This window comes from Tursiops truncatus, chromosome 3 (assembly GCF_011762595.2).
Source record: "Tursiops truncatus isolate mTurTru1 chromosome 3, mTurTru1.mat.Y, whole genome shotgun sequence".
Taxonomy (NCBI): Eukaryota; Metazoa; Chordata; class Mammalia; order Artiodactyla; family Delphinidae; genus Tursiops; species Tursiops truncatus.
Window position 1 is genome coordinate 100265237 of NC_047036.1, and position 15100 is coordinate 100280336.

The following is a 15100-nucleotide window of genomic DNA, read 5'->3' on the forward strand; positions in this document are numbered from 1 at the left end:
TTTGCACTTAAGGTAATTATCCAAATGTATGTTCCTGTTACCGTTTTCTTAATTGTTTTGGGTTTGTTTTTGTAGGTCTTTTCCTTCTCTTGTGTTTCCTGCCTAGAGAAGATCCTTTAGTACTTGTTGTAAAGCTGGTTTGGTGGTGCTGAATTCTCTTAACTTTTGCTTCTCTGTAAAGGTTTTAATTTCTCCGTCGAATCTGAATGAGATCCTTGCTTGGTAGAGTCACCTTGGTTGTAAATTTTTCCCTTTCATCACTTTAAATATATCCTGCCACTCCCTTCTGGCTTGCAGAGTTTCTGCTGAAAGATCAGCTGTTAACCTTATGAGGATTCCCTTGTATGTTATTTGTTGTTTTTCCCTTGCTGTTTTTAATATTTTTTCTTTGTATTTAATTTTTGATACCTTGATTAATATGTGTCTTGGTGTGTTTCTCCTTGGATTTATCCTGGATGGGACGCTCTGTGCTTCCTGGAGTTGACTGACTATTTCCTTTCCCCTATTAGGGAAGTTTTCAACTATAGTCTCTTCAAATATTTTCTCATCCCTTTCTTTTTCTCTCCTTCTGGGACCCCTATAATTCAAATGCTGGTGTGTTTAATGTTGTCCCAGATGTCACTGAAACTGTCCTCAATTCTTTTCATTCTTTTTTCTTTATTCTGCTCTGTTGTAGTTATTTCCACTATTTTATCTTCCAGGTCACTTATCCGTTCTTCTGCCTCAGTTATTCTGCTATTGATTCCTTCTAGAGAATTTTAAATTCCATTTATTGTGTTGTTCATCATTGTTTGTTTGCTCTTTAGTTCTTCTAGGTCCTTGTTAAACGTTCATTTTCTCTATTCTATTTCCAAGATTTTGGCTCATCCTTACTATCATTACTCTGAATTCTTTTTCAGGTAAACTGCCCATTTCCTCTTCATTTGCTAGGTCTGGTGGGTTTTTATCTTGCTCCTTCATCTGCTCTGTGTTTCTCTGTCTTCTCTTTTTGCTTAGCTTACTGTGTTCGGGGTCTCATTTTCACATGCTACAGGTTCGTAGTTCCTGTTGTTTTTGGTGTCTGCTCTCAGGGGATAAGGTTGGTTCAGTGGGTTTTGTAGGCTTCCTGGTGGTGGGAACTGGTGCATGTGTTCTGGTGGATGAGGCTGGATCTTGTCTTTCTAGTGGGCAAGACCACGTCCGGTGGTGTGTTTTAGGCTGTCTGTGAACTTATTATGATTTTAGGTAGCCTCTCTGCTAATGGGTGGGTTTGTGTTCCTGTCTTGCTAGTTGTCTGGCATAGACTGTCTAGCACTGTAGCTTGCTGGTCGTTGAGTGGAGCTGGGTCTTAGTGTTGAGATGGAGATCTCTGGAAGAGTTTTTGCCCTTTGATATTACTTGGGGTTGGGAGGTCTCTGGTGGAACAATGTCCTGAACTTGGCTTCCCCACCTCAGAGGCTCAGGCCTGACACCTGGCCAGAGTACCAAGACCCTGTCAGCCACACAGCCATATATGTAGGGAGCTTCTTGCCTTTTGGGAAGTCTGATTTCTTCTGCCAGCATTCAGTAGGTGTTCTGTAGGAGTTGTTCCACATGTAGATGTATTTTTGATGTATTTGTGGGGAGGAAGGTGATCTCCACGTCATACTCCTCCACCATCTTGAAGGTCCTCTCCTTGCCTTTTCTTTTAATCCTCTGTTCCTCTTTTCCTATATTTCTTTGGGGGACGGTTAACTCATCAATTTTTAAAAATTATTCTCTCTTCTCATTGACTTTTTAGTTATTCCTCTTGGCATGACTTTGTACTTTAGTGGTTATTATAGAGGCTAAAACATAGCATATCACATTCTATGTTTAAAAATTACTTCAAGAAAAATATAAGAATTCTATGACAATCTATTTCCAGTTTTTCGTCCCTACAATTTATGCTCTTGTTTACTATAACTTTACACATTAGAGAATATAAACTCCATTTTCTTTTGTTATTATTTTTCTTTAAAGAGCCCATGGTCTAAAGTGATTTTGTCATATATATGTACAAAAATTAGAAACATTTTTTAAAAGAGTGTTTTAATTTATTGACCTATTTGCATTTTATAGTGTTTTTCCATTCCTTCTTGCAGAACCAGATTTCTAGCTGATATTTTCCTACAGCATTTATAATGTCTTTTAACATTTCTTGTAAATCAACTCTGCTGAGGAAATTCTTTCACCTTTTGTCTAGATAAAGACATCTTTAGGACTTCCCTGGTGGTCCAGTGGTTAAGACTCTGTGCTTCCACTGCAAGGGGCATGGGTTGGATCCCTGGTCAGGGAAGTTCTGCATGCATGCCACACGGTGCAGCCAAAAAAAAAAAAAAGTCTTTATTTCACCTTCATTTTTGAAAGGTATTCTTACTGACTGTGGAATTTTGAAATGACTTGATAATTTTTCCCTTTAAGCATTTTTAAAATGTCATTCTCTTGTTTCCTGTTCTTCATTTTTTTTTTTTTTCTGATGAGAAGTCACCTGAAATTCTTATCGTTTCCTTATTCCCTTGTATGTATTGTTTCTGTTTGAGAGCTTTCAAGCTTATCTTTGGTTCTTAGCAGTTTTACTAGTACATATCTAGTTCTGTTTTTTTGTTCATCTTGCTCGGATTTCTCTGAGCTTCTCAGATTCGTCATTTTTAGTTATGTTCAATGCATTATAGGCTTTAAATTCCTCCATGGTAAACTGCCCGTGCTTTGTACTTAGTGTAAGGCCTGGAGCCAAAGGTCTCCTCCTGGTTCTTCTACTACACCTTTAGACTCCTGTGGACTCTACATGCCTGCAACAGAGGGGGGTTCCCTCTTAGTGCTCCCAAGCCTCCCCAGCAGTATACTGCTCTTATCTGGGACTAACACATGGCCTAATTCTCCAGCTTTACCGTCACATTTAGGCAAGCCCTATGTTCCTGAATTGGTAAGCGTTGATCTCAATGCTCCTGACTCTCTCCAGTGTTGGACTGTCACCCTCTATTACTAGGTGCAAGACCCAGTGGGTGGGAAAGTTTCTATAGACAGGACCTGTATGCTGCACCTCTGAATGGTTCACACTCAGCTGTCCTGCCCTTATCTCTGTGGCAGACAAATGTTGTTTCTAATTCATGTAAAGTTGGAGGGTGGGAGTTGTTCTCTTGTTTCTGCTGATCCACCCTCAAACTGAGGCAGTCCTTTTAGTTCATTAGTTTACCTTGCAACTTTGAGTATCTAATAGGCTCAAAAATTATGTTTCTGCAGGCTATCTGATTTGTTCTCATTGTTTAGGTGGGAAAAATGTTTCTTGTAATGTTCTATATCCTAGACAGAAGGGTTATATCCTTAACTCTTCCTTAGATTTGGTTCTCCCAGAAACAAACGTTAAGAAAAGGATTTGAGTTCAAGTAGTCTGGGGGGAGGTGATCTCAGGAACCCCAGTAAAAGTAGTGGGAGGAGAGACAGGGAAAAGAAGGAAGTCTACATAGTGTGTTAATGAGTAACTGTGATACAGTCCCACTGGGAACTTCTGGAGCACTGTATGGAAACAGCCTAAGTGAGCAAGCTGGGTCTTTATCCACCAACTCCCAAGTGTAATTGATTAGTTGTCCTGCCTATAAGCGGAGTCTACTGCAGATCAAAAAAGGCAGAGACTCGCAGGTGCAGCAGAAATTTTATACATGAAGGAATGCGAGAGAGCACAACAGTGTCTGTTAAAAACTCTCTCTGTGCCAGTTAGGACATTAATTACTTTATTCCTCAGTCATATTGATGTACTGAGAGGATGATTCATACCTGATTTATCTTTGTATTCTCCCAGCATGGAGAAAAGTCAGAAGACAATCAATCACTATTTATTCAATGAGAAAATAACTTTTATAAAGTACCAATATGTAAAATTCTGGTTAGCTCTTCTTCATTTCCTGTCCTCCTCCCAAACCAACATCCTTACCCCCCACCTCAATCACCCAGGTAGTATAGTTTATTCTCTTAACTGCCAGAAAGGTTAAACTCACCAGAATGGTTAGACTCTTTTAAAAATTTACTGATTTTTCTAGCTAATTTAAATGTATTATAATTTAAAAGTATAATTTCCAAACCTGAACTTTATCTAACAGATATTTTGTATTACTTGCAGCCAACAATGATAAGGCATCCACCAACAGTTGTTTGCTACATTTGTGGTCGTGAATATGGAACAAAATCAATTGTCATCCATGAGCCACAATGTCTGAAAAAATGGCATAATGAAAACAACTTGTTGCCTAAAGAGCTAAGGAGACCAGAACCGAAAAAGCCAGAAGTCGGGACCATTACTGGTAAGTTTTTGGAAAAAAAGACTTGAGTGTATAAGGGAAGACTTTTCCCTGTAAACTTAAAAGAGTAGAGGTATTCTTTTATTACTTGTTCAGGTAACTGAAATCAGCAACATTTACTGTCTTGGCTACAGCCAAATAGAAAAAACAGTTCCAGAATACCTGACCAAAGTGTTGTCTTCAGATGCTGAGACATAAAGATACTATATCCTGGCAAACTGTACAAGGAGAGGGACTCACTGGTATTTGCTATATTTCCCAAAAGTTGCTTTCATATATTATCAAACACAAATCTTTAAAACTTTGTAGCTTAAAAAACCTTTGGGGACATCTGGAAACATGTTTTCAAATATGAATGTGTTTTAGTGTTCAAAGAGTGGGGGTACCAAAGTGAAATGCTTATAGGGTCTGCTAGTCAGGATACACAATTGAATAAATTTGTCCGTGTGTGGAAAAAGGGAAGGTGGAGACTATGAGTGGGAGAGCACTGCCTTTCTTTTTTTTTTTTTTTTGCGGTACGCGGACCTCTCACTGTTGTGGCCTCTCCCGTTGCGGAGCACAGGCTCCGGACGCACAGGCTCGGCGGCCATGGCTCACGGGCCCAACCGCTCCGCGGCATGTGGCATCCTCCCAGACCGGGGCACGAACCCGTGTCCCCTGCATCAGCAGGCGGACTCTCAACCATTGCGCCACCAGGGAAGCCCAACACTGCCTTTCTAAAGGAGACAGCTGCTATCCAGTTCCAGCTGGTGTTACACTTAAGAAATTTAGCCTTAAATTTACTGTGATGTACCTTTCAATAATACAAAAGAAACTGGAAATCTAGACTTCTATATGAAATGTCCAGATTTTAAAAATTTTGCAATGAATACTTTGTAAAACACTGCACAGGCTGACACTGGAACTTCATAAACTGCCATGTGTGGTCGCATTACAGAGCCTTATACTGACTCATTTAGGGTGAGAAAGAAGTAGTTCAGAGAGTGTGTTTGCCATACAAGCTCAGACTTGCTCATCATCTGCCATTGTCATTTTCTCAGTTGATCTCCTGATTCCCCTCAAAGGAAAACTATTCTTGGTTTTAAGAGAATCATTCAATTAATTGATTTTCTTTATGTAACCATAGGTACCTTGGAGGTCATTTAGTATCAGTTAGCCCAAAGTACTCTTGTTAGAGATGTGACCCAAAGAGACTTTTTTTTAACAACCCACAGAGTGGAATCTAGATTGTCATGATAAAGTTCTAAAGGCTGCTAGAACCCAACTATTCACAGTCCTTGCCTAAAGGAAGACTCTGCATGAAAAAGGTGGGAAAAGAGCTCAAGATGAAAATATCCATCTACTGAAATTAGAATATTTGCTCACAAAGAAATTGTTCACCTCTTTGAGACTGTCTTCCCATCATTTCTCATTTGGTGTCAAAAATCTATTTCCTTCACTTCTGATCTTTATCACTTTCTCTGCTTGAGCATGCTTATCACAATTCTAGAAGAGGTGAGAGAAACGACTGGTTTGGAAGCCCTGGAGTGTTCGCCATTCTGTTATTGGCTACAGATGGAAAAGGCAGATCCTTATAATTGCACTTTCTGCAATTTTTCTCTTGGCTCTATGCTTTTGTTATTTCCGAAGTTGCCCTTCCTCTCTAGGCAAAGAGAATTCTCATGAACATTTCCATCCCGTGGACTTACTGTAGTCATAGGATTCAAATAGCCCTTCCTCCAGATCCAAAGTACAAGCCCTAAAACTTTTAGAAATGTGATGAATCATCTTCAACTGAGAATCAGTGAATACTCTGGAATTTTTGAGTCCATATTAAAACTCATATGAGTAAGGAGAAAGTCAGTGCCATTCCTTTTTAAACTGCTTTTAAAGCACTCAAAATATACATTCAGGGCTTCCCTGGTGGCACAGTGGTTGAGAGTCCGCCTGCCGATGCAGGGGACACGGGTTCGTGCCCCGGTCTGGGAAGATCCCACATGCCGTGGAGCGGCTGGGCCCGTGAGCCATGGCCGTTGAGCCTGCACGTCCGGAGCCTGTGCTCCACAGTGGGAGAGGCCACGACAGTGAGAGGCCTGTGTACCGCAAAAAAAAAAAAAAAAAAATATATATATATATATATATATATATATATATATATATATATACACATTCATATCCTGCATGGAAAGTGACACTTCCTTTATCCAAGGGAGAAATACTAGGTTGTCCTGTTGTGCTGGAGTTTAATTTCCCACGGAGAAAAAAATAAAAGAAAAAGAACATGAGTAAGCTTGTTAAAGAATCTAAGGTTTGCTATGTTTGTGTGAACCACTAGACAGAAGTCATATGGGTATTGCCTGGGCTTTAGTGAAGAAATATATGCTGTGAAAATAATTTTTTAAAAACTATGTGATATATTTTTGCATGCCTGGCTACATTTTGGGGGGCCTATTTTGGGCAATTCTAAGACATAGTCAATTTAATGTACTAAAGCCATTCTATTTAAATAAGGTTTATTAAAGTTAAATCCCACACTGTTTCTCTAAAATAAACCCATATGCCTTTTTTCCTGTGCTCTGCCAATGGAGATTATATATCTCTCAGCTGCCTTTGTTGTTTTCTTAAGGACGCTTTTTTTCATCAGATGAAGTATTCTGTTTGCATTCTTCACTTTAATTACTTAAAGAATCTCTGAGTTTACGGCCATAAAGAGATGATAAAGTTTTAGGATATAATTCATCTCAAATTCACTCTCAACTGTCAGTTATGTCCTCTAAAAACATTCCACTGAAGGATTACAGGAGAAGAAAATTCAAATAAATGTTCTTTTCCTTTTGTAAGCTTATATTTAGAGTCAACTGAAAGAAAGCCAAAAGTTATATTTGCAAGATAATAATGTGTAAGCAAAGATGTTAATAATTAGTGAAGCATGCATATCACAACACATAAAACAATGTCTTCCCCTTTTTAAAATCTGAGGACTGAAAAACCTCTAGTTCCGAGCTAACGGTTCTCAACCCTTAAAAGACCGAGCAGCACTTTTTTTTTTTTTTTGGCAAAAGTAATACGATTTGTTTAAAAGCCTCAGTCAACAGGTATTTCCTGAAAATACTTTCCATAAAAAGTAGAGCATGGTTCTCCAGAATGAAAACTGATCCATTTTCCCATTTTCTTTTTCTTTTATTTTTTGTTCTTCTTTTTTTTTCTCCTCTGTTTTTCTTTAACTTTTCAGCCAAGGGTTTCTATGATCTTGATGCCTTAAACGAAGCTGCTTGGAAAAGTGCCCAGAGCCAGTTGGTTCCCTGTAATATTTGTGGGCGTACCTTCCTGCCAGACAGAGTGATTGTTCACCAACGATCCTGTAAACCAAAAGTCGCCAAGTAAAGCTCTTTCTCCCTACGAAATAGTTGCAGGAATTAAATCCTTTGGAAAGAGCTGGGATATGACGGGGAGGAGGAAAAGGAGGGGAGGAGAGGAAACAAGGAAAAGTGGAATTGACCAAAGGCCATCGAGCACGAGACGCCCAGCTCAGTGCTTTGGGGGCCTGGTGCGACCACTGTGTCACTGCTTTTAGCGTGCAGCTGCGTGTGTGTGCCTTGGCATGCCAGGGCCTCGCATGTCACACGGTTGTCAGGCAGAATTACACGTGGCCGCCCCTCATCAGAGCTGGCATTTTTATCTCCAGGAAATTTCAGAGCCAGTTGTTGCTGTTTTTCTTCTGGTCTGATTTCCTGAACAAGATTCTGAACCTCACACTTAGGACTATTATTCAGTGAACAGAGACTTTGGGTGGTGACTTCAGGCAACTCTTTAGTTCCCGAGAAAAACTGGATTCCCTCCCATCCCTGTGCTTTCTGAAATAATGTGCCACTCCCTGCTATTTCTGATCCAGGGAAATGTTTTTAATTGAGTTAGTGACCGGGAATCTTCTTTTCTCTATAAAATTGTTCAACAGGAGACACATACAAAAGAAGAGCTAAGGACTTAAAGTACTAGAAGCACACAGAACTCATGCTCCCTTACTAATAGTGAAAAATGCTACAAGGAAAATTCAGCATCAGTGCCAGCCTCATATGTTGGGAGACTGCTGTGATGTGATTCATCACATGGGTGGAAGCTAGCTCCCTCCTCCTATAGAAGAGGTCCAGCAAGAGTTCTCTCTGCCCTCCTAGGGGCTTATAGGTGTTTTATTGTGGAGCTCTAAAAGCCTGCCTGGAAGTCCTGTGCCTCCCTACCCAAGGGCCACGCACAGTACATGGGTTGTGAAGCTGCTCTGGATTTGAGTCCTTGAATGTGTATTCAGAGAGTCGGGACTCCTGGGAGGAGGCCAGGGCCAGGGAGGTGCTCTGCCCAGGAAATTCTGCACCCCCCCCACCCCGGGGCAGCGCTGCTTTGCCTGGACTCCCAGCGGTTTTGCTTGAGATCTTTGTTCATTTTATGGCTGACTTTCAGCACCATTTTGGATCCACCAGGTAGGTTCCTGCAAACCTTGCATTCATGACCTTACACAGCACAGTTAACTCCAAATTATACAAGCAAATTTATTAGACCTAATAATTTGGTCATAATCTGCAGGTTATAAAAGGTTAGGTTAGGATCACGGTGCTAATTATTTGGGTTTTCCTGCCTGTTCCAAAGGAAGCAAGAGATGAACTTCTTAAAAAGTCTTTTAGATATCCCCAAATAAGATTAGCATCTTGTAAAGGATAGCCTTTAATGACTCATACCTGATGGTTTGTTCTTTTATTTTGTTAAAAAAATGACAACAACATCTAATGTGTAGTGAGTGTACTGTGGGTCAGGCACTGTGCCTAGTGCTTCCTATATATCAGTTTATATAAATCTCACATCAACCCTACAAGTAGATAGTATCCTTCTTTTATACGTGAGGAAACTAATACTTAGACTAAAGTAGCAAATTCAAGGTCACACTGGACTTGAGTTAAGGGTTGGAGTCAGGAATCAAACTCAGGACTGTTGGACTTCCAAGCCCATAGTCTTATCCATTGCCATTTGTGTGCTAGATACCACCATTAATAAGATTAACTCCAACACAAATGATCTGACAAATGTCAATTTTGTACAATGTTTAGTAACTAAGGCAAATGGGAATTTTAGCATGCTTGCAGTTTGGCTGCTGGTCTGGGTTTATCTTAAACCGAGGTGATAACAAAAGTTTGAACTGCATTGTGTGTTTTTTATTTATTTATTTTTTTGCGGTATGCGGGCCTCTCACTGTTGTGGCCTCTCCCGTTGCGGAGCACAGGCTCCGGACGCAGGCTCAGAGGCCATGGCTCACGGGCCCAGCCGCTCCGCGGCATGTGGGATCTTCCCGGACGGGGTCACGAACCCGTGTCCCCTGCATCGGCAGGCGGACTCTCAACCACTGCGCCACCAGGGAGGCCCTGTGTTGTGTTTTAAAAGCCACTTCTGTATTCTGCTAATGTTCAGAAGCCAGACAGCAAGGGAAATAAAGCAAGAGTTCTGGCCTCAACTTTGAAATGAGTGGCCATTTGGGGTCATAAAGAGAGATTCGTGGGCCTTTGCTTTCAAAGCCTGAGAAAAACAAAACAAAACTGTTTTATCTGTAGGAATTATTAAATCTGAGTTCTTGAAGCGGTTGAAAAAGATGAGCTCTTGTAAGAACTGTGCTTCCACAGGGAACAGCTTGAGGAATGTCAAGGTGCCGACCGTGGGACTTCCACTTCTGGCTCCAGCTCCAGCTCCATCCGAGCTGGCCTGGAAACGTTACAGGGGATCAAATCTGAAGCAAGTTCAGTCACAATGACATCAATCCAAGGGCTCCTATCTTTCATCAAGGCAAGTCACTGAAGTCTCACCATTAATAGGACAGAGCTCACCCGCTCTCTGCCGACTGCCCTGCCCCCAATTTGTTCACATCTGTGCAGATTTTTTACTCTAAAAAGGAAAATGATTTTTTTAACAATGGTTGGCACATCCATGAGCTTTGAATCTGAATCTTGTAATGGTTCCCATAGATAGTCTCCTAGGTGATGAAGAGCAGATACTAGATGAAGGTACTTGGAGCTCTTATACTGGCTCAGGTAGGTATTGGCTTGGGATGCGATGTTATTAGAGGCATCGGCAACAATACAATTCCCTCTCTGCTCTGGCAACTGGTGCTGCACAATCTTTTATTGAATTCCCCTTTAGTTGAGGTTATGGGAAGAATTCCAGGATTTCTTGATGCTCATTTACACATTAAATTCACATCAAAGTTGCGGGGCATGTCTTATCAGAAGGGAACACTGGAGACAGAACAAGCCTGTCCTACTAAGGGATGTGGATGGGGAGACTCTCCTCTGGTGAGTAAGCATGGAGATCTGTTCGAGCTCTGTTGTGGGAGCTAGCTCCTCAGGTTGTGGGACCTTCTCCTCATCTGGCAGCCTTGGATGTATTTCCAAGTAGGGTCCCAGTATTTCCAAGGATGGCTCCCAGATGACACTGCTTCAGCTTGGGGGATATTGGCCTGAGTCTCTTCACAGAAAAAGAAGCTTCTACTGACAAGCAGACCCATTTGCGAGCAGGGAAGAGAAAGAGGGCAGATATCCAAAGCCTTCCATCTCCTGAAAACCTGAAAACATCCCTTGGTCTCTCTGTACTTCTGACATTAGCAGCATCTCTTCTTTACACCCTCATCTAAACCAACTCATATGGCTTTAATCCCATACCAGGTCAGGTCAGGAAGTTCAGCCCTTTCCTTCCCTAACCCTGTGGGAACCTTTCCCTGCTCTGGCAATGGACAACCTTCCTTTATCATTTATTACTTCCCTCCTGACTCTCTGTCTGGTGCACATAAACAGCCGTGCCTGTTTCAGCTGGCCCTGCCCACTCTCTGTGAGCACTGTGGCCAGAGATGGAAATGAGGTTTTCCTGCACTTGGAAGAAACAGCACACATGAGAGGCAGTTGAGTTTCCGGTGGGGGCCAAATTGGATGGTGTAGAGAGAATTACACCAGGAAAAACACTGTTAATTTAGCATAGGATGGTACACTTTGTGCTTAGTTCTTTTAAATTTTTGTTATAAAAATATTCAATAGATAACACCTGTAGGGTAAAGGATAATGAAGTCTTATGTCCTCCACACACAGACAAACTTAGTTGAAACCCCACTAAGGTTGAATCTGAATGGTCTAAATTTCAACTACTATTCTTTTGGGTATAAGAGGATGAAGGATATGGGGAGAGGTGCTGGGAGCACAAGATTGCAGAGTATGTCTGATAATTCCTTTTATTTCTACTTCTGGAAACTTGAGATTAAGCCAGCATGGATATAAACCAACTGCAAGTAAGAAAGTGAAACCTGGCCTAGGCATCATGGGGGCTAAGTCCTATCATTGATTCATATTGATCACCTATAGACCAATGTTTTCAGATAATACTTAATTGAGAGTGTGTTTGGCAAAATAATGTCCCCAAAGATGTTGATACCCTAGTTCTCCAAACTTATGAATATGTTACCTTGCATGTTATGCTACCTTTGCAGATTGTGGTTAAGGTTTTGGGCCTTGTAATGGGGAGAGTATCTCGGATTATCTAGGTGGGCCCAGTATAATCATGAGTCCTTAATAGTGGAATAAGAAGAAAAAAGGGTGCTTGAGAGAGATGGCAGCATAAGAAGGATTCAACAGTCTGTTGCTTGCTCTGAGATGTAGGAAACTATGTGCAATGACCAGAGAAAAACCTCTCCAAGTTAAGGGCATCCCCAGCAGACAGCCAGCAAAGAAACTGGAACCTCAGTCCTATAACCACAGGAACTGGATTCTGCCAACAACCTGAATGAGCAAGGAAACATTCTCCCCTGGAACTTCCAGAAAGGATCACAGCCTGCCAACAACTTGTTTTTATCTGGTGAGTCCAGGGTTGAACTTCTGACCTACAAAACTGTAAGAAAATAAATGTGTGTTGTTTAACCCATTGTTTATAATAATTTGTTGTGGCAGCAACAGACAACAAATAGAAGAAGCATCCACAGGCAGACCTCAGAGGTACTGTGAGTTCATTTCCAGATGACCTCAATAAAGTGAATATCACAATAAAGCAAATCACAGAAATTTTTTGGTTTCCTCATGCATAGAAAAGTTATGTTTACACTGTAGTCTATAAGTGGACAGTAGCATTATATCTAAAAAAGCAATACACATACCTTAATTTAAAAAATGCTTTATTGCTAAAAAATGCCAAAACAATTGCAATGGCAACATCAAAGATCATTGAATGCAGATCACTATAACAAATATAATAATAATTAAAATATTTGAAATATTGAAAGAATTATCAAAATGTGACAGAGAGACATGAAATGAGCAAGTGTTGTTGGAAAAATGGTGCTGATAGATTTACTTGATGCAGTGTTGCCACAAACTTTTGTCAAACAAAACAAAACAAAAACTCATCTGCAAAGTACAGTAAAGCAAAGCACAATAAAATAAGGTGTTACCTGTATGTGGCATAGGGTGGGACCCCCAAACCTTCTACTGATCAGAGAGATAGAGTCCTCAACTCCACGTGGGACACCGGCCACCTCCACTGCTTGCATTAGTGAGAAGGCACCATAATCAAATTCAGTAGGGCCAGATAGCCCAACAAAAACTGGCTCCAAGATTTGCTACCCACAAAATACCCAGCTATTTTACAATATGCACAAAATATGGATGCAAATTTTTAATGTTTTGTTAATATTTTTAATCATAAAATGGATTCTGTTACATGTACACACTTGTTTAAAAACTAGTGAGTGGACAAATGCAGTTGAATTACTTGGCAGTTGACTTTGCATGCCAATGACCCCATGACCTTGTCCTACCCACCTGTCTGTCTTTTCCACGAGCTGCAGAAAGAAAATAACTGTATAATCTGAAATGGTAGAAGGTTATTGTTATGGGAATCTCTAAATAAGGTACTAGCTGAAAAACAGTGAAAATATCCGAGCACTGAAAATGCAGATATGGCTTAAACAAATCTCATCGTTCTCTTATGATCTTTAGCAGGACTTTTCTGAGGGGCCATGTGTGGATCTAAAAAGTAGGCTGGACCATCAAAGAAACGTGCTCAAAGTGTAGGGGAAGGGTAGAAAAAGCACCTGATTTGAGGACCGTCGTTCAGCTGAATTATCAAGCAAGAAGTTTCCCTTCAATGCCTTCATCTCCCATCTTTGAACCTTCTGAACTCTTTCCTCCCAACCCCCATGAAGATTTCTCCAGGATCCTGCTGCCCTGTCTTCTATCTACGACTGTCCAGACGTCTGTTTCTGTTGGAGAAGAAACTCAGGTGCTCCACCTTCTAGATATCCCTCCATCTCTCCTAGTCTGCCCATCCACATTTCTCTTCCTGTGTCCCTTTCTGGACTTTTCACTAGCTATTTCATTAGAAAGAAATTTGAGAAAGTCATCCATGCTAAGGGGTTCATGGAAGTTGATGGTTTGATGCTCTGTCTCTCTCAGATGGTATGGTTATTTTTAAAAAAGTTTCTTAGAAGTATTATGTCTATATCCAAAGTAATGAAGTCCATGTGGTGGAATTTTAGACAAAATGTTGGGATGGAAGTCAATGGGCATGGGAAGCAGGTCTCTCCTTGACCGTTAGTGACCCTCATCACACCACATAGACCTCTGTTAACTCCACACCTGAGTAGAGACACCTCTGACAGGGTTTCTACGGACAGCTTGTATTAAGGTAGGCTAAGTGCTGTAACAAATAGACCAAAATATTCTAAGGGCTTGAATAAGACAGAATTTTATTTCTTGCCCTGGGCAAGTGAGCAGTATAGTGAGGCGTCCCTCCTTTGTGACATCATTCAGGGCCCCAGGCTCATGAAATCTCTGCCACTTTCAACATGTGACACACAAGTTGCCCTGGTAGGTCCTCTCCTTTCAGCTCATCCACGAGGAGAAAAGAGCATGGAGTTACCTATTCGGCCTAGAAGAAATGCTCATCATTCCACTCACATTCATGGGCTAAATCTCAGCCACATGACTACCTGAGTGCAAGGAGGTCTGGACATTGTGTTCTCACTGCCACAGCAGGAGGAAGAGGTGACCAGGGATTTGGGGGAATAATTAGGATTTTCTGGCATGAGCTCAAATCTCTTCCTGGCTTCTTGTTAGGGGACCACTTTCCCTTTTGTGGGAAATTGACAATATTTGGGCATAAACCTCAGAGGACGAGAAATTATTCTTGCCATCAAGGCAGGCAAGTTTGGTAAATTAGGCCCCCCAAAAGATAAAACTTTAAAAAATTATAGCCATTTTCACATATCAGAAATAGCAGCATTCAATATTTGAAGGAAAAATTGTGCTTTTTCTTTTTATTATTTGAGGAAACACTTTAAAAGGCATTTTTGATATGCAAAGTTTAGTCCTGAGTTTAGTCTCACAAGGTAGCTGGGGCAAAGAAGAACAGTTTTGCAAAAGAATGTGAATGGCCACCTTTACAGTGGACAAAGCTCCAACTTTGAGGAAGTATTATTGAGTACACTGGTTTTTCATCCTCTTGTTAGAGACTGACAAAAAAGAAATTGGAGTTTGGGGCTCAGAACTAGGTCAAGGGGAACTCCCACCTATGTGACGAGGGACTGAAACCACAGCAGCACCTCAGCAAGACAGCAGGTAGGGGGCGCCCTACATTGGGACAAGGCTGGTGGACTTAGGAGCAGCAGTCACTGCTGCCGAATTTTAAATGTCCCTTTCCTGCACTCTAATGTTGTACGTTATCTTCGAGCCTTCACTTTGCCTTATTGTTAGCTGTGCTGGGGTGTGGGGTGGAGCTGTGAAATAAGAGAGGAGCCAATGTCTACACATGGACAACCA

At 41.1% G+C, this 15100-nt stretch overlaps 1 protein-coding gene across 4 annotated transcripts in view; it reads left to right on the plus strand.

The window, feature by feature from the left end:
* Positions 1–15100, plus strand: part of ZNF474 (zinc finger protein 474) — a 163251-nt gene that overhangs the window by 88837 nt on the left and 59314 nt on the right. For 3 of the 4 annotated variants that reach the window (XM_019940894.3, XM_019940895.3, XM_073802437.1), the window contains exon 6: positions 4115–4295. In XM_019940894.3, coding sequence (XP_019796453.1) covers positions 4115–4295 — 181 coding nt within the window. Of the gene's footprint in view, positions 1–4114; positions 4296–7503; positions 7652–9931; positions 12144–13279; positions 13563–15100 lie in introns of all 4 variants that reach the window. The other variant, XM_019940892.3, reaches the window with a different exon arrangement.